This window comes from Strigops habroptila, chromosome 14, assembly GCF_004027225.2.
Source record: "Strigops habroptila isolate Jane chromosome 14, bStrHab1.2.pri, whole genome shotgun sequence".
NCBI classification, from domain to species: domain Eukaryota; kingdom Metazoa; phylum Chordata; class Aves; order Psittaciformes; family Psittacidae; genus Strigops; species Strigops habroptila.
The window spans coordinates 9329340-9354297 of NC_044290.2; the positions used below are offsets into that span (position 1 = coordinate 9329340).

The 24958-nt window shown below is 41.3% G+C and overlaps 2 protein-coding genes across 5 annotated transcripts in view; one reads left to right on the plus strand and one right to left on the minus strand.

The window, feature by feature from the left end:
• PITPNC1 (phosphatidylinositol transfer protein cytoplasmic 1) overlaps positions 1–14497 on the minus strand; it is an 85954-nt gene extending 71457 nt beyond the window's left edge. For 2 of the 4 annotated variants that reach the window (XM_030506379.1, XM_030506382.1), the window contains exons 1-2: positions 14062–14497; positions 12683–12749 (exon numbers count right to left, since the gene is read on the minus strand). In XM_030506379.1, coding sequence (XP_030362239.1) covers positions 12683–12739 — 57 coding nt within the window. In that variant the 5' untranslated portion in view covers positions 12740–12749; positions 14062–14497. Of the gene's footprint in view, positions 1–9950; positions 10932–12682; positions 12750–14061 lie in introns of those variants that run through there. The other 2 variants (XM_030506381.1, XM_030506380.1) reach the window with 2 other exon arrangements.
• PSMD12 (proteasome 26S subunit, non-ATPase 12) lies at positions 14467–23654 on the plus strand. Its single transcript, XM_030506371.1, has 11 exons — positions 14467–14764; positions 16462–16521; positions 16741–16869; positions 18232–18339; positions 19258–19362; positions 19751–19900; positions 20058–20192; positions 20734–20846; positions 21225–21399; positions 21887–21964; positions 23210–23654. The coding sequence occupies exons 1-11, from the start codon at positions 14657–14659 to the stop codon at positions 23417–23419; spliced, it is 1371 nt and encodes a 456-aa protein (XP_030362231.1). The 5' UTR covers positions 14467–14656; the 3' UTR covers positions 23420–23654.
• The last annotated feature ends 1304 nt before the right edge of the window (positions 23655–24958 follow it).

Genomic DNA, 24958 nt, shown 5'->3' on the forward strand with positions numbered 1-24958 from the left:
TGGGAACATGTTTTTATACTGAATTATCCCTGGGGGGAAAAAAAGAAAAGAAAAGAAGGAAAAGACGACAAACCCAAACCCCTTGGGCTTAACAGAACAGCAAACATTTGGAAATGCAAATAAACTTAGCAACCTTCTAAAACATTTGAGAGCTTTCGGAACTCGGTGCTCTCTTTAGCTTCAGTCTGGGTGCAGAGATCCATGGTAACTGAGGGAATAGGGAGATTCAAGCCTGAGCTCAGCACTCAGCAGGGAACTGAATTATCAATTGTTTCAGTGCGCTGTACAGTTCCTTATCCTCTGCAAGACTGAGGCAGAGCAGGAGCAGCAGGCTGTTGTTCGGAGCAGCAGCTTTCTGCCAGCTGGCCGGGCGCCTGCTGGGGTTGGCCAGATTCCTTCTTTGGGAGTATGACCAAGGACTCAAAAATGGGAGAAAGAACAGAGAATCAGAGTTTCTACAGAGTTAGGACTGAAAACTGAGCGTGAAGAGGTTCAAGTCTGGCGGTGTGAGGACAGCAATTGCACAATTCCATGTAGGCTTAAAGGCATCAGTGTGAGTTTGACACAAACCTGGGCCTTGATCTAACTGCGTGAAAATGTCTTTTAGGTTAGGCAAGAATGCAAACGATTCAGAGACGTCAGCTCAGCTTTATTCTTGTTAAGAACAACAGATTTGAAACATCTACATTTTCTTTTATTTTACAGCCATTGGTTAAAGTCTACTTCTGATGAGACTGATAGAAATCTGGAATGGATCTACTGAGGTCAATGGAATTATTTCAGATTCGCATCATATGACTAAAATGGAATTTAAATTCTCAATGTTTTTCTTCTAAAAATATGCTGGGTTTTGTCATACATATTTGGTGAAATCTCGGCCTCTCTGACATCAGCAACAGAACTCACTGGTATTATTGTGGTCTAAATTCCACTGAATGATTTTCCTTTCGCAGAGAATGAAGCAAAACAAAAACTGATCCATTGAATTCAGATTTAAAGACGTTTTAGATCAATCCTGTGTGACAAAAGAAGCAGGCAGGTTACTGAAGAGTGGAATCATGTGTAAGTCAGATGTTTCATTCAGCTTATTTCAAGTCACTGCACAAATTATTTATTAAATGAAAATACTAATTAAAGGTCAGCTAACGGACACTTTCAAAGAAAACCTGACATCAGACAAATAGCTGGATAAATCTGTCAAGCGTCATTCAGAAGATATGATTATACATTCTAGGACAAGCATATTCAATGGGCCTAACAAGCGAGACTGCTTAAATAGAACCATCTATATTTAATCAGGAGAAATACAAGCTTGGCATGTGTAAGAACTTCATGCTTATCAACAGAATTACCATTGTCTTTATCTTTCTGATAAATATAATTTTTTGGTTCAAAGTGGACTTCGGTATTTGGTAACCTTTCATGTACATTGGTGACACAAACACAATAGGTTATCTTGATATTTTTTAATAATCTGTGTGTAAAATGAGACCAAACTCTGAAAATATATTCCACAATTAGTTGTGTTTCTGACTGTCATCAGCGACTGATTGTTAATCAAGTAATTGAGCAACAGTATGTGTTACACTGAAGTGTCATTAGCACATAATTATTTTGCCATGCATTACAATAATATTTTTACTGAAAGAAATTTAAACATGGTCATTAATCGAGCAATGCATTAAACCGAATGTGACATTCAGGGGGATGAAACGGAAAAGAAGGCACACTCAGCACGCTCACAGACAACAATTCCCACAGAGCTTAAGTATTCCTAAATCACTTAAGTGAGACTAATCTTAGAACAGACACGTAAAAACTCCTAAATAGAGACCAGGATTTTTCTGGAGAGCACATGAACAGGTTTTTACTAAACCCAGTCCACAAACATTTATGCACATGACTCATGGCATGTGGCTGCTTGTGCTTCAAATTAAGTATGTGCGCAAGTGAAGTACATGCAAAGCCAGGAGTGCGCCTGTAAAACCAGCTTTAGAACTGTAAAAGTACAAAACTAATAGAATCCAAAACTGCTTCAGCGTTTGCTGACCACAAATAGGAAAAAGAGCGAAGATACACTTCTTTTTTCCAAGAAAAGCCATTAAAATGTCATTCCTACAAGTTAGCACCCTGCATTATGCTTCATAAAAATAGCATTTTAATGCATATCCAAGGATTCAAAATTGGCTGATCACTTATAACCAGATTTGGGAAGAAACGATGAAATGAGGAGAGAAACAAGACTAAGGCAGTCTAAAAGCATTATATATAAACACAGGCTAAGTTCAAGTCTAGTTTCCCCCACCTACAGACTGTAAACCCATCTGTTAACCCAACTTGAAATACAAATTACCTTTTCTTCGCTCCTTTTTAAACCTAGTCACAAATCCTGGGCAGCACCTATCTCCTTGCTTTCTAACAACATGCAGATATTGGTAATGTCACTTAAATATGTGCACAATGTGCCTATACAGAGCTCTTCAGGCTGCACGGGAGAGCTATCACTGCAAATCTGCATGAAATGTCACTATTTGTTTTATTTAGGCATTGAGTCTTACAAAATATACCGCTGGTCATGATAGATGCTCTATGAACCAAAAGAGATAAAGATAGAATATAGCGAAAACTATGATGATTTGGGGAAAAAAAATCATTTCAAATGACAAATCCGTTTTCCATGAGCAAGGCTACAAAGAATTATTCCTCACCCACAATAAACGAGTATATTTTAATTGTTTGCATGTGTATTATCTATCTCCACCCTTATTGTATTTAATGGTTGCTTGTGTGTTCAGTTAGATGTTCAAGATGGAAAGCTTGCTTGTATTTCAGCATCCACAACTGACTGGGTTCTACAAGGACAGCCTGGGGAACATATTTGTCAGCTCACTAGTCACAAAGAATATTGTGAATGAATCATTGTTATACACTATGGGTGTTCCATTACCTGACTAGGCAGACTTTCGTACAAAAGAATAGGATTTCTAACAGATTTTAACAATACAAATGCCTATCAACTGAATACTCATGAAGGAAAACATCATTTTTAACCTTCCCTAGTTATTACAGACATATTTATCTTCCTATAAGCTAAAGGGCTTTATATACTTTAAGGATTAGAGTTGGAACTAGATGGTCTTAAGGTCCTTTCCAACCCTAACCATTCTATTATTCTATAAGTCACCTATTACCTATTTTTAACTTGTGCAGTCAGGCAAAAAACACATAAAAATGGGTATAATTATATTATTTCTGACCTTACAATTATACAGATGAAAAAATTAAGCTATTCGGACTAAGGGAAAATGTATTTGATATATCAGAGTTATCAAACTTCGAGATGCTAATATAGACATCTACATCCATTACAAAGTACATAAGCAAAAGTGGCCACAATTTCAATAGTGCATTTTCATTTAGTGTTCCCATCAGCTCCTACACGAACTGCATGCTCTCAGCAACCCAAAGTTCATCCCCAAAAATAAAACCCCAGTAAGCACTGTTTTACGAGCCAGTATTGACATTCTGTGCCTTCCTCTCCCTGTTCTTTTGTTTCTGAACCTACATTATGCTTTCAAGGCAAACACACTCCACGGAGTTCTTGACAGCATCAAAGCTCTGTAGAGTGCTGTAGCTAGAAAATATCCTAAAATACTGACAAGCTGCATTTTCTTATACGGGAAATGCAAAACTGGGCCCTATATTTTGCCAACAAAGCCTTCAAAGCAAATGTATAGCATTATTTTACATATATATACACACACCTTGGAGAAAACAAGTGTTGACAGGGAGAGACAGGCCAAGAGAGATGAAGAGACATCTATGTCAGCCTGGAGTTCCTTGGATAATACCTAATCCTTTCCACTGAAAGGTTTTTTAATGATTTATACCAAAACTCGAGGAACAAAGGTTGTCTTGTTTCTTTCACAGAGTTGTACTGAAATGTGTAAATGGGAGTAAAGAAGAAAATTGGGTATTTTTGGTCTTCTATTTGCAGTGGAGTGCAATGAAGAGTTGACACCTGTTCTGCTTTGCTTTTATAGCTCTCTAGGTGACTACAACTAGTACAGAAAGGTCAAGCTAAAGCAAGGTATTTATTTTCTTCCCATGGTAAAACATAGCTCTCACTTTCTTCTGGTCATTCTTACAATTAGGCTCCGCATTGAAAGAAAATTAAATAGCTGTTCTTATTTGGTACTAAAACTTAACTTCTGATGCTTTCTCTCTCCTATTTTGTGTGCCATGTCATTATAATGATTCTTCCCGGTCCATAAGCTTTAAGGTCAATTTAAGGTCACATTGCATGTAGCAAAGGTCTTGTGATGTGAGTAGACATGACCGCCCACGAAGACCAGATCAGATCTGTTCACTAACAAGAGTCTTACACAACGATTTCTTTTGAAGGGTGAAAGGATGTTCCCAATGGTGTAAAGAGCTTTTCCAGATCAATAATTAACTCTGAATAGTCCTCAGACAAATCTATCAGTGCTTCCCCGGTATTAATTGCAAAACGAAGGCAAGGCTGGTGATTTCCTGTAAGGCATATCCAGAAAGAATGATTAACTGAGTAAAGTGCTATGAAAAGTAAAGGCTATTTTACTATCTTGTAAAAGAATCACTGTAAAACTACAGATGCATTATAGCTGTTGATAGTTTTAAATTGCACAATAAGCCTCCATTTTTGCAGGACAACTTCAACCCAAAACTGCCAGAGAAACTTCTCCTGCAGAGCTCATGGCCATGACATGGTCCAGCTAGTATTTTATTTATAACTAATTCCATTTAATTCAATTTAAAAAGCTGAGTTCCCCTTATGTTTGCTGATAGTCCTCCTGCTTACAACCAACATATTGCTTTTTCAAATGTTCCACACGTTCCCATATTCCTGAAAATATGTTCTGTGATTATAGCTGGGAAATGAGAACAGCATCCATAATCAATCATTACTTAACCTATCCGTATTAACTGCAAGATGAGTAGATGCAGTTTGTCCTGCAATAGATCACTGTAGTTCAGGGGGGGATAAAAAAAAAAATAAGTGTATTTTACACCTCATACCCTACTAAAGGCTTTTCTGTTCTACAGACATACAGTTATGTCTAAGTATCATAACACCTGCTAACTCTCAGGGTATAAAAACACTTTCTTGAATGCTTTCATTGAGTTTTCAATCTGCCTGAATAGAACGTGTTATAACAAGTGCCCTTTGTACACAAAACAGTAGACTATGACATTTTTTAAAGAAGAAATGTACACAAGATTCAGAGAATGCAAATAGTGTTGACACTTCTGTTGTTGAACTCATTTATGGCCAGAATCCACACTGGGAAAACTCATAACCTTCGAAACAAGAGCTAAACAATGGCTATTTTGATAAAGGAACAAGCACAACACCTCTAAATCCACAAGTTGTTCATGTTGAAAACTCATGATCCACATTCACAGACATTTTGCAGGTCTCTGCTTGTTTGTATTCATGGCAATACAGCTGTTCCTACACACCTCATGCAGGCAGTGCTCCCCACAGATCAAACCCAGCTTTTATCTATAGCCGAGAACAGGAGCAATCCCCCTGGCTTCAGCAGAGATGCTCTTGGTTGAAATAAAGAACAAAGCAAAACCTGTTTGGACTGGAGGTGCTGGCCACACACATATAGTTCAGAACTAACAGAAATAAATACTAAAGAACATTCCTGTTTCCAAGGAAAAAACCCTATGATGACTACTGTATTTATATTTGATGTTCAGCTTTTAAATATAACCAACCTAGCTTCACATCTGTATTAGCATTTTACAGCAATAACTCCATTCTCAACAGGATCCAGCAGAAACGTCTTTCCACCCATTCCCCTGAAGAATAATCACTTCCCACACAAATCAAACTTGAATGTACTTTGCCGCTTCCAAACGACAAATTCAGTGCCATGCTAAGCTATCAGGTTTGCTTTTCATTTTCAGACACAAGGCATCTCAAAGGCACAAAGCCATGTAATCCTTTCTGTGGAATTATGGTTTGCAATGAGACTCAAGGCTGAGCATTCTTTAGCTTCTCTGCTCTTTTCAATTGCTTGGTGTTCTTTACACTTTTTTAGGAATGTGGGTTTTTAACTGATGATATTTAAAATCCCACAATACAGCCCATTGTCATATTCTCTGATATGATGTAACAAACTATTTGTAAGAATGAATTAACACATGAAAATGCAAGGGAAAAAATAACCAAGAGGCAAATTCAACTATTAATTGCAGCTGGGATGAGGGTTGGTAACATATCCTAAGCAATTACTGCACCAGATTTTACTTGCTTTATGGAATAATGAAAAGAAATGGCTTTTGTGAGGTTTCAGTATTAACAACAGGACCGAATTAGTGTGCATGCCTCCCAGAAGTACCGCAAATGAGGTAAAGAATGACTTCTAACTGGCAATCGTATTGACTTTGTCAACCAACAGCTATATGCTGACCTAATAGAGCAGTTGGTACTATTTTGTTTAGAAGTTAACATGGTATTTCCTTTCTCAAATGATTTTCAAGCTGAGCAGGCAGTTTGTAACAATATATATGTAACAGTCCTAAATAACTGCCAATAAAAAAATCAGTTTAATGAGTTTGCCTCAGCCTTGAATAAGAGCCCTGGTGTGGTGCCACAGCAAGCACTCTTGGAACAGCCTGTCTTTCCTGGTGCTTACGGAAAGGGAACAAAGATGCACCTCTCACTGCTGTGTCCTAGCTCTAAATACACAGGAACAGTTCAGTCTGTAGCAATCCGCATTTCTCAGGAAGTGTTTTATTTGCAAGAAAGCATTTGGCCTCCATGCTGACAGGTATACAAACACAACTCCCATAAATATTTGGGTTTCTCATCTACTAAGGGAATCAATGAAAGAATGCCTCAAGAACAGGATCTGCAGCAGCTAACAAAGACCAGCTCTGCAGAATCTCCTACCCACAACACTGCCAGAAACCCTTCAAACCTGGAGACAGGGTTGCTGTGACATCTATCAGCTTTTTACTCTTCTCCAGAGATAAATTTAGGTCATAATTGCCAACCAGTGTAGTGCTAATTGCTGTACTGCTGTGTGTGTATATTTACACACAAAGTCATGACTTCTTGTTACTCAACTGGACATTACACAACATTTTAATCCATTTTCTCACATTACACACAGAATCTGACTGCAGAAGATGGGGTGCAGGTGCTTGGCTGACACAGTTCACACTCCCTTTTGCCTCCTGTACCTGATGACTCTCACAGGAATGGCATGGGAAATCACTCTGGGTTTGGTGACAAGACACCACAGACTAAAGATGGAATTCTTTCTCATTCATGTTGTGAGACTTCCATGTGTGGATAACTGGCAAGTCAGTGCTAAACAAGAAAACTGCTCAAGGAAATGCTCTTGAATATATGTATAAAGTACACAGGCTGAAAGCCAGAACTTCCAAACAGCGGAAAAAGCAGAGTTGTAAAGTCTGAGTAAGAAAAACAGCACAAAAAGAGAAGCCATGCAGCTGTGTAAGAAAGAACTGCATTTTCCACATACCCATTGAAACCTACAGCCTTAAAAATACTTCAGTGCTTAAGCCCCATAAACATCAATGCGTATTAGGTACTCAAGGGCCACTGTAGAGCAGAGCCCAACATCCCAATTCCGTGAGAAACTGCATATCCTTTGGAAATTGCATTTCCAACAAAGCCCACTGAACTACAGAGACTTAGCACCTTGCAGAAGGCAGTTTGGGCCTCTTACAACCAAAATGCTCTTGGTTTTTGAAGGGTGAGCATTGCCACATGATGTTCTCCTAACGACTGCATAGAGCATCACCTTATTCTACACAGATGCCAAAAATACCATGCATTATTGGTAGTTAATGTGCAACTAAGGGTAAAAATAAGATAACACCACCTTCATAGACTGTAGGAGATGTCACAAAGATGAACACCATGAGACATACAGTGTGGGACTTGATTTAGTATGTAAATTACTACAACAAAAATAAGATATCTGCCAGTTGCACTATTTTGTCCTAGTTCAATTTATAATTAATAATGAAATTCCTGCTAAATATCAGATATGTTCAAGGTTCCTCATCAAGACATCTCAGCTGCAGCTCTTGGATTAAATAACGGGTAATTCAACATAAGACAAACTACAAGACGCATGAGTATCTTTACTAATTCTGTTAGCATTGTAGAGAATAAAAGACCTCATCGTGCAGCAACCACTCCCATTTTGGGAGGTTTATGAACTTTTCTGTAGCTGGAAATCTTGTTTAACAATAATTTTTCAAAATAAATTAGATCTGCTCCCTTCTGATAACATAATGAACTGTTATTAACTAAGCATGGTAGTCTGAGGACATCAGGAACTGGCTTGGATAAAATGTTGTCCACATTAGGGTAACACAATAAACAAATAAAATGATGTATTAAAATAATAATGCCATCCAGTATCACAACACCCTATGTAACTTGGTTGGAAAAATCAGAGACTGGTTTGGGTTGGAGGGGACCTTAAAGCTCACCCAGTTCCAACCCCCTGCCACGGGCAGGGACACCTTCCACTAGAGCAGGTTGCTCCAAGCCTCTGTGTCCAACCTGGCCTTGAACACTGCCAGGGATGGGGCAGCCACAGCTTCTCTGGGCACCCTGTGCCAGTATTTCACCACTCTCACAGTAAACTAGAATTAAATAACAGAATAAATGCTAGAATTAAACCTATGCCTATTTACCTAAAACATGGTGGGTTTAGGTCCTGCTCCCAGAAGAAGGAATTTCCTGAGCAGCTTCGAGTAAATATTTGGCAGTTTAAATTCTCAGGTTTAGAACACTGTTAATTTGCCAGATTTTGAGATAGAGACAAAAAGCCCATTGAAATGAACACTTGGTCACACTCACGAGGACTCCTCCAGACATACTGGAAACAAACCAAACTAGAACTGTGCAGCAGAGCACTCACCTGGCTGTATTTAAACAAAAAACGTGTGAATTAGCCTATGAAGCCACCGTATTGCCATAGAACCCTGGGGGCGATGGGTCCATAAGGGCGATCCTCCGCCCCTGGTAGAGCCGAACCGAGCCGGCCCGGGGCTGCCCCGCGGGGCAGGGCGCCCCCTGGCGGCCCCGCCGGCGCCCGCAGGTGAAGAGAAACTTTAAGCTCGGCTCAGGCGCAAGATGCGCGGTGCGCAGCCGGCTCGCGTAGGGCGTGCGCGCAAAAGCAGCCCTGTGCCCCCGCTCTGCTGCCACGTCCGGTCTGTAGTGCAAGAGGCTAAACAGAGCAGCGCTACCTTCTTACTATCGACCTGAAATCACCACCTCATTTACATCCGCCACCAGTACCTGTCGCACCTATAAACGACCACGATTTACACGCATAAGTAACTACATAGCACGTGTACTGCACGTAGGTATTGCTGCCTTGGTTAAAACAACGAGCAGGTAGGATGTTCGCAGATAAATAAAACCCCCAAGGTTCCTAACACGGAGTTTGGAACATTGACAAAGAGCGGTCTGACTTTAATCCGTTTCTCTACATGACAAAAAAAGTTTTACCAATAAATTGCTATTTCTCCCCCCTACCTGTGCTAGAGTTTCAGGCCACGTTCGACTGCAAGGATATTTTAAGCAAAGGTGAAGATATATTTAGAATCTGGGTTTGGACAGGCGCTTTATCAGATGGAGGATTTCAGCACAAAGCGCTCCCTTGCAAATAGGCGTAAGGTTCTTCTAAAGTCTGGCTGGAAAATCTTTATAACCAACACTTTAAGGACTTAAGTTACGTTCGTTCCTGCAGGATTCCCTTCATTTCCAACAAAAACATTCCTCTCTAACCAACCACCTCCGACAAAGTTCATTACACGAAGAACAATTCAGTAAAACAAACACAACCTCAACTCGGCTGGAAGGAGACCCTCGGTAAGTCAGAGCCGTTCCCCGTGGCAGAGCTTACCTCTTCAACTGTCAAAGGCATGCAGATCCGGTACTCCTTCATGAGCATATTCCCCCTGCCTCGGTGCGGACCAGCAAACTGGGAGAAAAGTGGTTATTTCTGCACGATGATCACGACGAAAACCAAGCACGGGGGGGGTAAAAATAAGCGAGTCTCTTTCTCTGTACGCGCTTGACAATGTGTCCACACGAGAGTAATGCGACCATGCAGGAAGGCTGACCCAGGCAGAGGAGAACCAACAATTCGGCTCCTTTCTTCCAGCTCTTCCTCTTCCAGACCGCGCTCACGGGAATTCCACACCCGCTCGCACCGGCAGCCGCTGCCGAGTCCCGCACCCCAAACGCCGCCGCTACAGCCTGAGGCATCCGTCGGAAGCGTGCGCAACCGGCCGCCTCCCGCAGCCCCGGCACGGCATGCCTGGGGCGGCCGCAGAACGACTGAGCCCCCCCCGCCGCCGCCGGCAGGAAGGACGAGATGCCGGTTACCAAGACAAAGGCTTTTCGAACGCGTCCTTCCCCCGGTGCTCGAACGCGGCTCCTGCCTCCTCGCCGCAACGCGGCTGCGGCCACCGCGGCTCCCGCTGTGCCCGGGGGGCCGGAGCGTGTGTGTCGGGGGGGCAGCGCGGCGATCCAGCGGCCGCGCTGTGTCCGCGGGCGCGGAGCGGCTACAGCGGCCCCGGGGGGGCGGGTGACATCAGCGAGGGGCGGGTTTGAGCAGCGCGGCCGGGCCGCGGAGCACCGGGTGTCGCCCGGCGGTGCCCCCGGGAGGGAGCCGGCGGCAGCGCTGAACCGGGACAAGCCCCGACTTCAGTTAATCCTGCCGCGAAGCCGTCTCGATGCGTCTGTGTGGGGAAGTTTATTGTCCTACGTGCGGCAACGCACCTTGCAAAACACTTACAACGCGGTGTAAGAGGGGAGAGCCCCGTGAGGGCCCCGGGTCTCCGCAGCCGCCTCTCGTTACCGGCGACGGGGGAGCCGGGGCACAGGATGTGAAGGCCTCACCCATTTCCCTTTCGGTCAGCCCTGCCTTATCAGCCAGCGGATTCTGCAGCGCAAATACAACTCTTTTTTTTCCTATCGGCTATTTACTTTGAAATGCCACGCAGAAAGTTCAGTAGAAACGTGCCGCCCTCCCAGCTGAACAATAAAGCTGTTTTAGGAGGACTTCCCCGACCCCGAGTAGGCAATTTGTTAGTTACACCGGATTTTAATGGGCTTGGGGGTTGTGGTTTTCAGAGGGATTTACCCATTAATAAGTTACCACTTGGTTGCACAGGAGCCCAATTCTGGAACGAGGGGGGATCCCCGCGCTGTTACACAACCTCAGGTCAATGATAAAAACGTTGTATTGCTGCTTCTCCCACCTTCCAAACGGCTATAAAGCATGGATCACTGAGAAGCACCGTGCCAGTAATGTGAAAACACAAGGCACTGTACAGATAATGCCAAGGCACACTCCTGCATTTAAACAGACACCAGCTACAAAACTAAAATGATGAAAGACCGTATTTGGGACAGTTGAAGATGAATCGAGGTCTACAGTGAAACGTGTGTTTCATAACAAGAAAGAGCAAAAAACCCCTCAGAATCTCATTGGTTCTGAATGTACATTTCAAAGCTATGGATATGATTTTTAGCCCAGAGAGGGGACAGTGCCATCTCCTGGAGCTAACAACGGAACTTTTCCATCCCGTTGCAATAATGGCACAATATTTCACATACTCTGCCTTTCCCATGAAGTGCAAACACCTACACAAAGAAGCAGAAAATCTGGGAGCTCTAGCAACAGCCTGGATTTTCAACTGAGGTATGAACAATGTCCTTAATGAGACTCCTATCTCAGATCTGAGAACAGCCATTAAATACCAAACCTGGAGCTGTAATTCAGGATGTTTGTCCTATGTGCTCCTGAAACTTCCATGCAAAATAGCCAGAACAAGGCAATAAACTGCAACAGGCCAGGCTGGAGGGGCTTTGAGCAGCCTGGTCTAATGGAAGGTGTCCCTGCCCATGGCAGGGGGTTAGAACTAGATGGTCTTTAAGGTCCCTTCCAACCCAAACCATTCCATGATTCTATGATACGATATTACCTCTAGATGACAGGTAGTGCAAATTCAGATCTAAACCATCTGCTTCAGTTTTAAGTGATTTGCTAACGGTTTCATTCACTGAAGACAACGTATCTGGATTACTGCTGAAAAGCACTGTAAAGAAATGGAACTTCTTTGCATAAGGCCTTGATGCTACTCAGCTGTAGGTAAAGACACTGATTTCAATAAAAACAGGAGAAAGACCTAAACTAGTTTATCTCCGATTACATGCTTTCAACATAAACCGATCATTATAGCTGTATTTAAAATCACAAAGCATGATGTCTGCAGAAAGTAGTGTCTACTCCAGAAGCTACTTCAAACAGAAACCAGAATTACCTCCGCTACGTACAGTAAAACATTCTTCAGCCACCCCACAGTTACTGCTAGAGGAACAGCCCATTCTAGTGCTGTCTGCACATACACGAGGAATAAAACAGTGACCCCAACAACACCCTTTACAACTCCCTACTGTCAGTACAGTCCCACGACTCTGCAAACCATGCTCACCAAATGCTCTCTATGTGACATGCTGGCAGAGGAAACGTCTAGCTGCAGCTAGGCAGGAATTCTGCCAAGCAAGCCCACCCCGATGTCTTTGTTTGTTTGTTTTCCGTGTATTGTAAGAAACCAGTTCTCTTACCTCTGCATCATGTTCTCTGTGGTCACTTGTAAAACTGAGACATTTTTCACTCATCATTCATTTTGACCTGGGGGGGAAAAAGCCTGCATTAAACCATGCTGAACATTAACTCCAGATAGACTTGTGTCAGCAAAATGTGGCTTCAAAATAAGAGACAGCAAAAGGCAACTATTTCTTGAGGCATTTTACCAAGGACTTTTGAGTAAGAATTGAGGGGATTTTGAGCCATTCAGGAAGTCTACGTTGGAGGCAAAAGCTGCCTCCTCATCTCCCAGCACACCCATGCAGGCGAAGGAAGGGTTGCAGTTATGCATTAATTTTCTTCCTCTTTCACTGTCTGTCTGAACCCACATTACTGTGTATGGGAATATGTTCGGTTACATTACATATGACTTTCTGCTTCCCTGAAAGCCATTGCTCCTTATCCCTCAACTGTAAAATGACACTAATACTGAGATTTTACAATTCAAAATAAATAGTCAAAGTTCTGTAAAAACCTGTAAATGGCCAGAGTTAGGAGAGAACAACTCACACACTCTCTGTGATGTGGGCATGTATTTTTGGTAGGTATTAGATCAATTAATAACTAAAAATCATTCAGAATTATGGATAGATTCTGTTACTGGACTTCTTAAATCCAGTTTGAGTTCAGAGAGAAAGAGATTCAAGTCCATGGTCTGTGCTGTGGTAGTTGGAAAGCATCTGTCAGACACCATTGCAAAATACAATATTAGAGCTCTGAACTCCCTTGAGTTACTCTGAATTTACACCAGCGTGGCAGATGTAGTAACTCAGTCTTAATTCTGCAAACAAAAGATTTAAAAAAGTTATCTCAAATACCCCTTTGCCACATTAACATGTTATTACATATGCAGTATAGGCATGAAGTAACAACACAAGATATAATTCTATGGTAACCTGTTTTCTCTGGGAGAAAATATCGGAAGTTAAAGGGCATTCACTGACCAGTATTTCTGAGTTGTTTACTTGCAAACATGGAATCCCAGCCTGGTTTGGGTTCAAGGGACCTTAAAGCTCACGCAGCTCCAACCCCCTGCCACGGGCAGGGACACCTTCCACTAGAGCACATTGCTCCAAGCCCCTGTGTCCAACCTGGCCTTGAACACTGCCAGGGATGGGGCAGCCACAGCTTCTCTGGGCACCCTGTGCCAGCGCCTCAGCACCCTCACAGGGAAGAACTTCATGAGCACTGAATTTCTCCAGTGAATGCAGTTTCTGTAGTGCACAGAATTCTCTGTTGGAATAGGAGACGATGGCAATCTACCCCATATGTATTGTACCAACATCAAAGACATTAATGTGCAATACTGTCTTAAATCAGGATCCTTTTGCTCTTAAAAAATCACGGTGTCTCCTACCTTCTCCTCACCTCTCCAGCAATGCAAGATGATTAAATGGCTCAAGGCTGGAACATGAGACACACTTAAATCCTCATGGCGACAAGCTACTGCACCCCAACTCCTCCACTGAGGCCGCACCGTGGGGCTGCCCACCCCATCAACACAGCGTGTCTCTCCCAAAACGAGGGGAAACAGCGTAAAAAACACAGTCTCCCTGACCCCTCTCAACCCCATCAAGGTCTGGAGCTCTGGACACACCGGCTACGAGTAACATCGTGGCTGGGGCAACTGTGCCGAGACCCCACACCCGTGCTGGGGCCGCTGGGCAGCTAAGGGCCGTAAGTGGGCTCCATAAGGAGTCACTACCCCGTGTCTGACGCCCCATTCCCGGGTACCAGCAGACCCTCACCCGGAGCTCCGCGGGAGCGCCAAGAGCCGCGGCAGGCTCCGCCCCGCTCAGCACGGCCCCGCCCCGGGTCCTGAGGCGGCCGGAGGTGTCTCCGTCAGCGCCTGCCGGCCGCGGCGCAGCGGAGCGCGGGGGCCTTGTGCGGGGCCTGCCTGCTTCCGGTGTGTGTGTGTGCGCTGGCGGGGGACGCGGAGCGGAGCCGGGGCCATGGCGGAGGGCGGCGCGGAGCGGGCCGATGGCCGCATTGTGAAAATGGAGGTGGATTACAGCGCGACGGTGGACCAGCGGCTGCCCGAGTGCGAGCGGCTGGCGCAGGTGAGGGGGACGGGGCAGCCCGGCGGTGCGGATGGGCTGAGTCATGGCGCGGGGCGCGCTAGGCCGCGCTCGGGGAGGCCCCAGGGGATGCGCGGCCGCCTCTTGACACCCGGCCTCGGGCCTTCCCTTGGGGAAGGGGAGAAGTCGGGGCTGCGCTGCTGCTTCCCTGGCGGCGTGCGGGAGGGTGGGCAGGAGGGAGGCGAGAGGAGAAGGGAGGGCGCAGTCGGTCCTGTCAGGTTGGACACACATGACTCAGCTGTGTTCGTGCCCCAAGAGGCTGGAGTGGAGGGCCAGAGCCATGGCAGGCTGATCGGGTGCTTGGCATCTGCTCAGCAGACGTGTGTGCACCCAGCCATATGGGTGGGATGGCTTTTTGATGGGTTCCTAGAGGTAATCACGCACACGGTTTGTCCTAAGGGCTCTTTTTTAAAGGTCTTGTTCTGTAACGTAGAGATTCTTATGTGCCTCAGACCTTGTAACAGATGGATTGGATTTGCTGTTAGGTTCTCTCGTAGTGGGATGGCGTCTGATTCTTTCCATGCCGCAAATGCTCTGCTTGATCCACATGTCTGGTTGTGATAGGCGTGTTGTTCTATATAGCGTATGTGGGATTCTGAAGGCAGTAGCTTTAAGATGAGTAAATTGCATCTTACACTATCTTAAGACCGTGTTGTATGGAGAGTAGGCACAAATGTTTTGTTCCATGGGCACAGCTCTGCATAAGTACGGACACCACGACCATGTTTCACTGCTGCATAACACGTATTGTTTTGTGGCGCTAAGAGCACTTCCTTGACAAAACATTACGTCTAGTTAAAAGATCTCAGTAGGGTGGGTGTGCTTTAGAAACAAATTTAGTTTCCTCTTTTGTTATTAATTCTCTAGTTTCTAACCATTTTTTTGCAGCCCCATAGTTGCCGTGGGCTGTTACAAATTCTCCCATATTCATAGAATCCCAGACTGGTTTGGGTTGGGAGGGACCTCAAAGCTCATCCAGTTCCAACCCCCTGCCACGGGCAGGGACACCTTCTACTAGGGCAGGTTGCTCCAAGCCCCATCCAGCTTTGCCATTTTACATCCAATGTAAAATATTAACTTCTTTTACAAGATACGGGTAGGAATTACAACTTAGGGCTAAAAGTACGTTGTATCTTTGGCTTCTCTAAAGAAAGGCAAATACAGTTCTCAAACCCCAAAAAGCAACACTATTATAATTCCACGCTTAGACAGTAAAACATGTTGTTTATACTTTGTATAATACCCTGTAATTAAGATATGATGAATGTGGATGAAAGTAATAGTAGAACAATTTTTTGGCCAAGGTATCTAATTGCATCTCTGCTCTCACTTAAAGCTTTGTTTTGGCTAGGAAGAAATGAGTCTTCCGTCTAGCTGGGTGAATGTGAGCTGACCTAACCTGTCTCATACCTGTCTGTCTTGAGTGAGAAACCCAGCAACTCATAGCATGTATTGGGCAGAAATGGAACTCATACCTTTCCAGTTTCATCTGTGTGTAGAACCTTCTATTTAAAGTTAATACTGTGTATGTTTCTTTGTTTAAGGGAAAAACCCCACAAACTTAAAAACGAGTGCACAGGCTGGTCTGTTTTTAACTTGCATGAGAATTAGAGCTACTCTCAATTTAAATTGAATTGTGTTCTTCACTCACTGTGATAATTCTTTCCCTATCGCATTAGGAAGGACGATTGCAAGAAGTAATTGAAAACCTTCTCTCCTTGGAAAAACAAACACGAACGGTAAGTAGCATATGGTGTCCTACATCCCCCTGTTCCACTGCATTAAAGTCGTGAGGGGAATTGAGTATAGCGTTTCTCTTCTGTTGTTCTTTTCTTTAAAAAGAAAATCAATGAGGCTAAGAATAACCAGGTTTTTTCCCTTCATGTCATTGAAATGCAAGTGATGGAGGTCTGCGGGTTGTTCAGTCCATTGCTAATATGCTCTTTGTTTTTTTACAGGCATCTGACATGGTCTCCACATCCCGTATCTTAGTTGCTATAGTGAAAATGTGTTACGAAGCTAAAGACTGGGATGCCCTTAATGAAAACATTATTCTTCTATCAAAGAGAAGAAGTCAGTTAAAACAGGTGAATTTAAGACTTTGAAACAAAAGTTATATTTGGATTATGTATTATATATCTGATTCCCCCTCGTGCCTAGGGACTTTCCTGACTTTGTAGCACCTGCCTGAATGTATTCTTCTTAGCTTCTGCTGACATGTTTTGGTAGACATATGAAAGCCAATAATGAAACTGATCTCTGAGATTAGTCTGTCTTTACCCCGTGCCTCAGCGCCATGTGGTCCAGCTTGTCATTCTTGGCAACACAGCTATGGCTTTCTGCTTTCATGCATATCAGTGCTCCTAGACAGTAGTTCATCTTCTACATGAAGTCTGAATTCTGTTACTCATTTTTCATGTTCACATGAGGTGTACATTAAACAGAATTATTGCAGTTTGCTGTGATCAGATAAGTTGTATGATTTACATGTGTGCTTCTGAAGCTCACTCTGGAATTCATTTGTGTATCAGAAATCAGCTATCAGGATAGCTGAAAGCACTTGCATTTAAGAAGGTACAAAGTTTATTGCACTGTGTGTTTAGTTTGACTTAATTAGAAGTCAGCAACAGGTAATTTTGATGGCATCACTGCTTTAGGAAGGAAAAGGTTACCTACTTTTTAATGTGCAGAAGCATCAGGAGTTTGTGTAAAAGTCCAGTACAGTTTAGTTCTCTAACTTGCACAAACTGGCTGAAGACCTGGATCATTTCATCTTTCAATTCATCAGCTGAATTTTCTTCTTGGGGAAGAAGTTTCTAGAAGTTTCATCCTGTTTTCTTTTTTTAGATGTATTTTAATAATAACTCTAACAGTTTTGTCAGCATTGTTAAGAGAAGAACATATTCCAGTACCTGTGCTTGCCACTGAAGGATGCTTGCTTATTGGTGCCTGTTTGGGAATATACAGAGATAGAAAAGCATCAGTCAGAAATAACTGCCCCTCTTCTTTCCCTTCCCGAAAAATCTACAGGTGTCTTAAAGAAAAGGGCTAGTGCACACCCTTAAGAGAAGATACACTTTCCTTCAGCCATGTAGGTCTCAGGGCAAACAGATAAGTTTTGTCAGTCCATGTGAGAGCCATGTGGATTTGGCAGAAGAGAAGTGCTACTTTTCAGGCGAGAACGGTGTGGGATGAATGAGTATCACTGGAAAAACTGAGATGGAAGAAATGGCAGAACAGCATCACATTTGACTTGTAGCATCGGTTGCTAGCAGCATTTCACACAATTTTATGAGTCAAAGTGATGATGTGTCTTACATGCTTTTTGTTGAAACGAGTCTCTTTAGTTTGATATGAAACTATATAGTACTTATCTCTGAGTGTTGTGGTTTGAATACATTTGCAAAACCTAAACCCACAGTATGTTTTCTGTTCTGTTATTGTTCTAGGCAGTTGCTAAAATGGTCCAGCAGTGCTGCACTTACGTTGAAGAAATCACAGACTTACCAGTCAAACTGCGCTTAATTGACACGTTGCGTATGGTTACAGAAGGAAAAGTAAGATTTTGTTTTAAGACTGAATGTCTAAAAGGTAGAATAAAAATCTTCACCTTCTTTAAAAGCATAGCTTCTTAATGTTATTTCTTAATCTTGTTCAAATAAGAGCAAAAGTAATACTTAAGTTAACCTGAGAAACCAAGTAGTGTATTTCTTTCTGAAAGACTGCAATCATATTCAAGTAATGTGCTGAAACACTGGTTGTATTTCCATGCTATAGATATTTGAATGTATTATTAACATAATAATACATTTCAGAGTTCTAAAATACCATTTATTTTTCACTTTTAAAATGTTATGCAGTTGAATTTCTTAGAGAAATGGGTTTAGTTTAATTGCCTCTGCACGTAGCAAGCTGTTATGTACAGTTACAGTAACCAGAAGGTGAAATCAAAACATTATACCAAGTAAATTATTTACACAGTATTCCTTTTGCTTTAAGAAAGTAAACAGTTCTGGATTAAGGCGAATTTGTATTAATGTTACGGCTTTTGTTCAAAGGTAGTCTAAATTGTTAGTAATCAAGTATTGTTGATTTACAGCTGGTCAGGAGTGAATGAAACAATGGAAATAGTACTCATTAACCACTGAAGTCTTAACTTTACATCTGTTTCGATATATTTTAGTCAAAATATCTAATACTTTACAGTTCACATCCCTTCATCTTTGCTTAAAGAATGGTAGAGGAATTTAGATATTACATTTAGATTAACTTGGTCCAAATACTTCTGGTGCATCAACTATCTATTATATTTTATCTGTGTATGTTGTAGATAGTGTCAGTATAGAGTATGGATACACAAGGAATTAATTAGTTGTATGACAACATGAAATATATATCTTAGTGGAGTTGCAGACTTAAGAGTTGCACACTTCTTTAGAAAATTCCAATGCTTAAACTGTGACTCCTGCTTTCAGATATATGTGGAAATCGAGCGTGCTCGCCTGACAAAGACGCTTGCAACAATAAAAGAACAGAACGGTGAAGTGAAAGAGGCTGCCTCTATTCTGCAAGAATTGCAGGTAACGTGGCTTGTCATTCAAAATTGTGTCAGCTTTTAGATTATTGCTTAGAAACTTCATCAGGTGCATCCGCAGAAATGCCTGGAATGAGATTAACTGTTATTAGTGAAAGTGTAATTCAGTTTTAACTGGTTTTCTTAGGCTCGTGGTTAGGTTACATAGAATATTTCCTATTTGGAAAACAGATTTCAATTCTCTAGGTAGTACATGGAGTTTAGTGTTAGTAGATTCTTCTGATTCTTTTCTCCATTTTCACTTGCTCTGGAATAGCTGTTTTTTCTGGTTTGTTCCCCCCTCTCCACTCTGACAAACTCCCACTCTTCTTGCACAATTAAGACTTCACTTGATTTGACTTTGACAATATTAAATAGTTACATTTTCATTTTAGGTGGAAACCTATGGCTCAATGGAAAAGAAAGAACGTGTAGAATTTATCTTGGAGCAGATGAGACTCTGTCTAGCTGTAAAAGACTATATTCGGACTCAAATTATCAGCAAAAAAATTAACACAAAATTCTTCCAGGAAGAAAACACAGAAGTAAGTCACTGGAGGACTTCTTTCTCTCCCTCTGCCCTTCCCAATTTTAATCTGATATGCCTCTCTTCAGGTCTAAGTGTATTTGAATCCCTTTGTTTTCTGGGATCCAGTATGATCCATGGAGCTGTATTAATTTTACTGTTTGCTAATGTTTCAGAAACTGAAGTTGAAATACTACAACTTAATGATCCAGCTGGATCAACATGAAGGCTCCTACCTCTCTATCTGTAAGCACTACAGGGCCATTTATGATACTCCATGTATCCAGGCTGAAAGTGAAAAGTGGCAGCAGGTAAACAAGTAGTACGTACAAAATGTCTGTATTTTCATGTGGCAAATACCCATTTCAGTACCAGATCAGTTTACGGCAGATGAAATAGCTCATCAATCTGTTGTTTTAGGGTTTTTTTTAATGGCTGTATTAACAAATTGGTTAGTTGAAAACAGCTGTAATAAAGTTGATTTCAAATGAATATTTATAATTAACATGTTCATTATCTTTGAAATCTTGAATCTCTTGTCTGTTTTATTCAAGTGCAGAAATTAAACAGCTGTGCAAGTGTGCTCTAAATGGTACTGTTGTGTATGCAGTACAGACGTTACATATTTGAAAAGGTCTTTTAATGTATTTATTTTAACTACTAGAATTTTAGTTAACTGGAGTCAGTCTAAATGTATCACTTTAAATGAGGGTTCATTTCTGCAAGATGACATCAGTTTCTTAACACACTGGGCTTAAGCTTTTTACATGTTAAACTCTTAAGGTCTGTGAGCAGTTTTTTCAATTCCTTTGTTTAATGACAGGAAAACCCACACTCTTTCCTCTTAAACAGGCACTGAAGAGCGTCGTTCTTTACGTTATTCTTTCACCTTATGACAATGAACAGTCTGATTTGGTGCACAGAATTAGTAGTGACAAAAAGCTAGAAGAAATCCCCAAGTATAAGTAAGTATTCTTTCTTAACACACAGTTCTTGGTTAAAACAAAGAGTGTTTCTCTCAAACAAGCTGTGCAAGTGGAAACTGTTTATGCTGAGTCTGCTGTCAGCATCTCAGAATTGAATGCTGTATGGAAAGTAATGCAATATTCATGATTGTGCAAGTTCTACCTTAAAATAAATGTCCCTTAATAAGAGAAAGATCTTTATTAGGAACTCAGTCTGACTTGAGCTGCCCCAACAGCGTAAAGTATTATATTCATGAAGAACAATGCATATTAATAGAAATAAAATGAAAGCATATTAAAGTATTTCTTTGATCTATTTAAGTATGAAATGAGGTTTATTAATACAGGATTGTAAACCAACTTTACTCAACCATTTAGAGACCTCCTAAAACTATTTACCACCATGGAACTGATGCGATGGACTGCCCTAGTTGAAGAATATGGGAAAGAATTGAGAGAAGGATCCCTCGACAGTCCTGCAACAGATGTTTTTGGCTGCACAGAGGAAGGTGAAAAGAGATGGAAAGATTTAAAGAATAGAGTTGTGGAACATGTAAGTCTGGCTGTCTTTAAGCACTAGCTGTGTATTCAGTGCCTCAACTAAAAATGCTTTTCACTTGCCATATTTCAGTTACAAAGAGAAACAAGCAGTATGTAGTAAAGCAGCAGATGGTTACCTTGTCCATTGTGTTCCATTTTCAACATTTGTTCATATATCTTTATTATTGATAGGTATTTGGCCAGTATAAAAAGATTATATTGCACTCAAATTGTGAGATTTAGCATTCACATTTCAATAGAGCAGAAACTTGAAAGTGTTTTGTATTAAATTTGTAATTAATTGATTGCAGTACCTAATAATTTGTTGCATAGAAACTTTTATACCTTTTACAAACAAAAGAACTTACGTTCACAACTACCTCACGTACCTTATGCTGGACACAGCTCCTAATCTGCTTTTAACATTGGCTCTTGTATTTTTGCAGCCTGCTTCAGTTATTTTTTGCAATAACTCTCTACTCTGAACACTTTTATTCCAGAATATAAGAATAATGGCTAAATACTATACCAGAATTACAATGAAGAGAATGGCACAGCTCCTGGATCTGTCCGTTGATGTAAGTATTACTTTCTTTATCCTTCTTTCATAAAGGGCGTGGAAGTGTATGTGTACATGTGTTTGTGGCAAAAATGAGAGTATTCAGCAAAGTAACGTTCTTTTTGAATTTGAATTTGAGTTCTCTTTTTTGCTTGGAAAGCTCTTTAAGTGATGCCATGGATCATCATTGCATTGTTTTACAGGCAATGCAGGAAGATGTAGCATTGTAGAAGTACAGTGCTCAGTTCACAATTCTCAGGGTTTACACTTGTGCGGCTATGAATGTTCATAGATATAGTAGCTGTTATTGTACCTCTATATATCTGTCTTTGTATTATCCTTGTAGCTCTCCTGGCTTTGTCCTTAGTCTGTCCTTCATCCCCTGTTTGTATTACCAGTGCCTTTCAGGTCTTAGAGGGAGAACAGAGTGTGCTATAGTAATAGACAGGGAGCATTAACTGAACTGCAGTTCACTGGGTTCTTTCTATGAGAAGGAGTGTAAAAGTCAGTAATAGTATTAATCTGATTATTTGTTGCTTTACTCGTCAATACAAAGACCTGAGTGTATTTTCATGCCTTTATGGGAGTTAGAAAACTGTTGGGTTTTTTTTAATCCAGGCAGAACTCAGTTTCTGATGCACGTGCCCATAAGGCAAAAGCTGCTCTTAAAAATTCATTTATATTCAAAGTCTCATTTAAATGCTGGAGCTTCATATCTTGTGTTTCAGTGTTAAAAATGTCAATGGGTGATTAAAACTGACTGAAGATATAACAGGGTTTTGGTTTCTCATCTTTAAATGTCCCTGTTCATAGATGGTTGTACTTTGTGTTTTCAAGAGCTTTCCAAAGGGATTCATACATCATGGCATATTGGTATTTCAAGTGTAAATGAAAAACTTTACCCTGCTTCCTTGTAATTAAATCTGCTCTTTTCCACAAACATGGAATAAACCTTCTCTGACAGTGGGCAGTTATTCACACGGATTTTCCTTTGCCTCTCTTGTCAGATGGCTTGTTCTGATATCTCTGTAGCCAGGTACTCCAAAGTGTAAAAGTCTGTTGGTGAAAGGTAATTACCTTGCAGTGCCAACATGTGTAATATTAAAAGTATCGTGTGGGGTTTTGTTAAGTACAATATTACTATAGCTGTATTTCTGTTAAGTGTAAAGCAAATCTTGTTCCCTGCTTTAATGCTTGAGAGCAGTTCTGATGTTTTATAGATAAAAATACTTTTTTCTTGACTTAGTGCTCTTTGTCTTTACAGGAATCGGAGGAGTTCCTGTCTAACCTGGTAGTTAATAAGACAATCTTTGCTAAAGTAGACAGGCTGGCAGGAATCATCAATTTTCAGAGGCCTAAGGACCCAAACAACATACTCAATGACTGGTCTCACAAGCTCAACTCACTCATGGCCCTAGTTAACAAAACCACGCATCTCATTGCCAAAGAGGAGATGATACATAACCTGCAGTAAGGTGCCTCAATAATCTCAGTGCTTTTAAAGAAGGCATTAAATCTTCGTAATAGAGACTATTATTACAATGTGTGTATGGTTTGTTTTCTCCTTGTCAAGCCTTCCTGGTCTAAAACTTAGAACATCATTCTGAGATTCCTGTTGACAATTAAGTTCCCTTGATTATTCTTTCAGTTGTTAAATGTTTTTGCTACAATTGGTGAAGGAACATAATAAAACTGTATTGCCTGTACAATAGCAGTCTTGTGATTTCTTCATTTCCATGTATACCTGTATCTAACACAATTCTGTGGTTATTTCATTACAGGACTATTTGTGAGGCTGTGATTGAGAGGATATACTGTAAATAATAAAATCCTAGGGTTTTGCAGTAGCATGCATTGAGGTAACTTACAATATTTTAATGTTATGTCGAGATACTGTTTGAGCAAAATTCTGGATGTTCATGCTTAAGAATAATGCTATTTCTTGTGATTTGGGACTACAGATAGACTAATTCTAAACTAACTGAGAAATGTACTTGAACTTTGTCTGCTTGGTGCAAGTCACTGATTTTCAGTTTTGTTGGTAAGAGTTTATTATGGCTACAACAGCAATTATACAATTAGCTAAGGCAGTATTTCAGAGCTGCTGCTTCTCATCATTGAATGTGGTACATTTGGAGAAGCTGATGTCCTATTATTTGCTTTAACCTACTCGTAATGGAGGGAAGCTGTAGACTTTTCCTCTTGTGTCTGTTCTCTCTTTTTAAGAAAGTAAAGCCATAGAATGAATGTATAGTAAGAATCAATGGAACTTTTGTTGAGTTTGCTCTGGTTTCTAATGATGCTAGCCATAACTAACTATTCTGTTCATACTTAATTAGTCAGAGACTGTAATTGTAAATGATGTACTGAGGTGTTTACAAATCCTGTCTCTTTAGAAGCACACTGAACTTCATTCACACCACCACTCTTAGCACAGGTGATTACCGTATCAATACACAGGAAACCAGGGAACTTCAGACAGTGATTTTGAGTGAGGAAAGTTTGCAAGGGACAGGAAAAGGTGGAAGCTTCTAAGCAGTGATTTGCAGTTGAAATGTAGACATTGGACATAGCTTAAGGGAAACTTGGGAATGTCTTTTGGGAGGATTGTAACCTTATCAAGCCATACCGATCCAGCTCACTGCATTTAAGCAACAAAAAAAGCAGCTGAACTATCAGTGAGGGAAGGGAGAAAGAGGAGCAGTCTGTTTACAATGCCTAGGATGCTTAGCATCTAACTTCCTAAATTGTACTATAATCCCAATTGTACCAGCTGTGTAAAGTCTTGTCACAACCATGTCTGAGAAGGGGATGTACTGGTCTTTGCAAGGTTAGCCTTAGCATGAGCAAAACTGGCTCTGCTGGGGTAATGAGCAAAGTAACCAGTTTTGACCTTATCGATTGGAAAAAATCAATCTTCGGGAAGCAGAGGCAAGTGGGATCAGAAAGGGGAACAGTTGGTCATCAGGGGAGATGGGAACTTGCATCTCCCTGTTCTTATCGTAAACCTTTT

Bases quoted from the DNA above. Each gene is read 5' to 3' on its own strand.
- PSMD12 (XM_030506371.1), top strand. From the start codon at position 14,657: ATGGCGGAGGGCGGCGCGGAGCGGGCCGATGGCCGCATTGTGAAAATG. The intron at 19,363-19,750 runs GTAACGTGGCTT...TTTTCATTTTAG, and splicing joins CTATTCTGCAAGAATTGCAG to GTGGAAACCTATGGCTCAAT. The intron at 21,400-21,886 runs GTAAGTCTGGCT...CTTTTATTCCAG, and splicing joins AGAATAGAGTTGTGGAACAT to AATATAAGAATAATGGCTAA.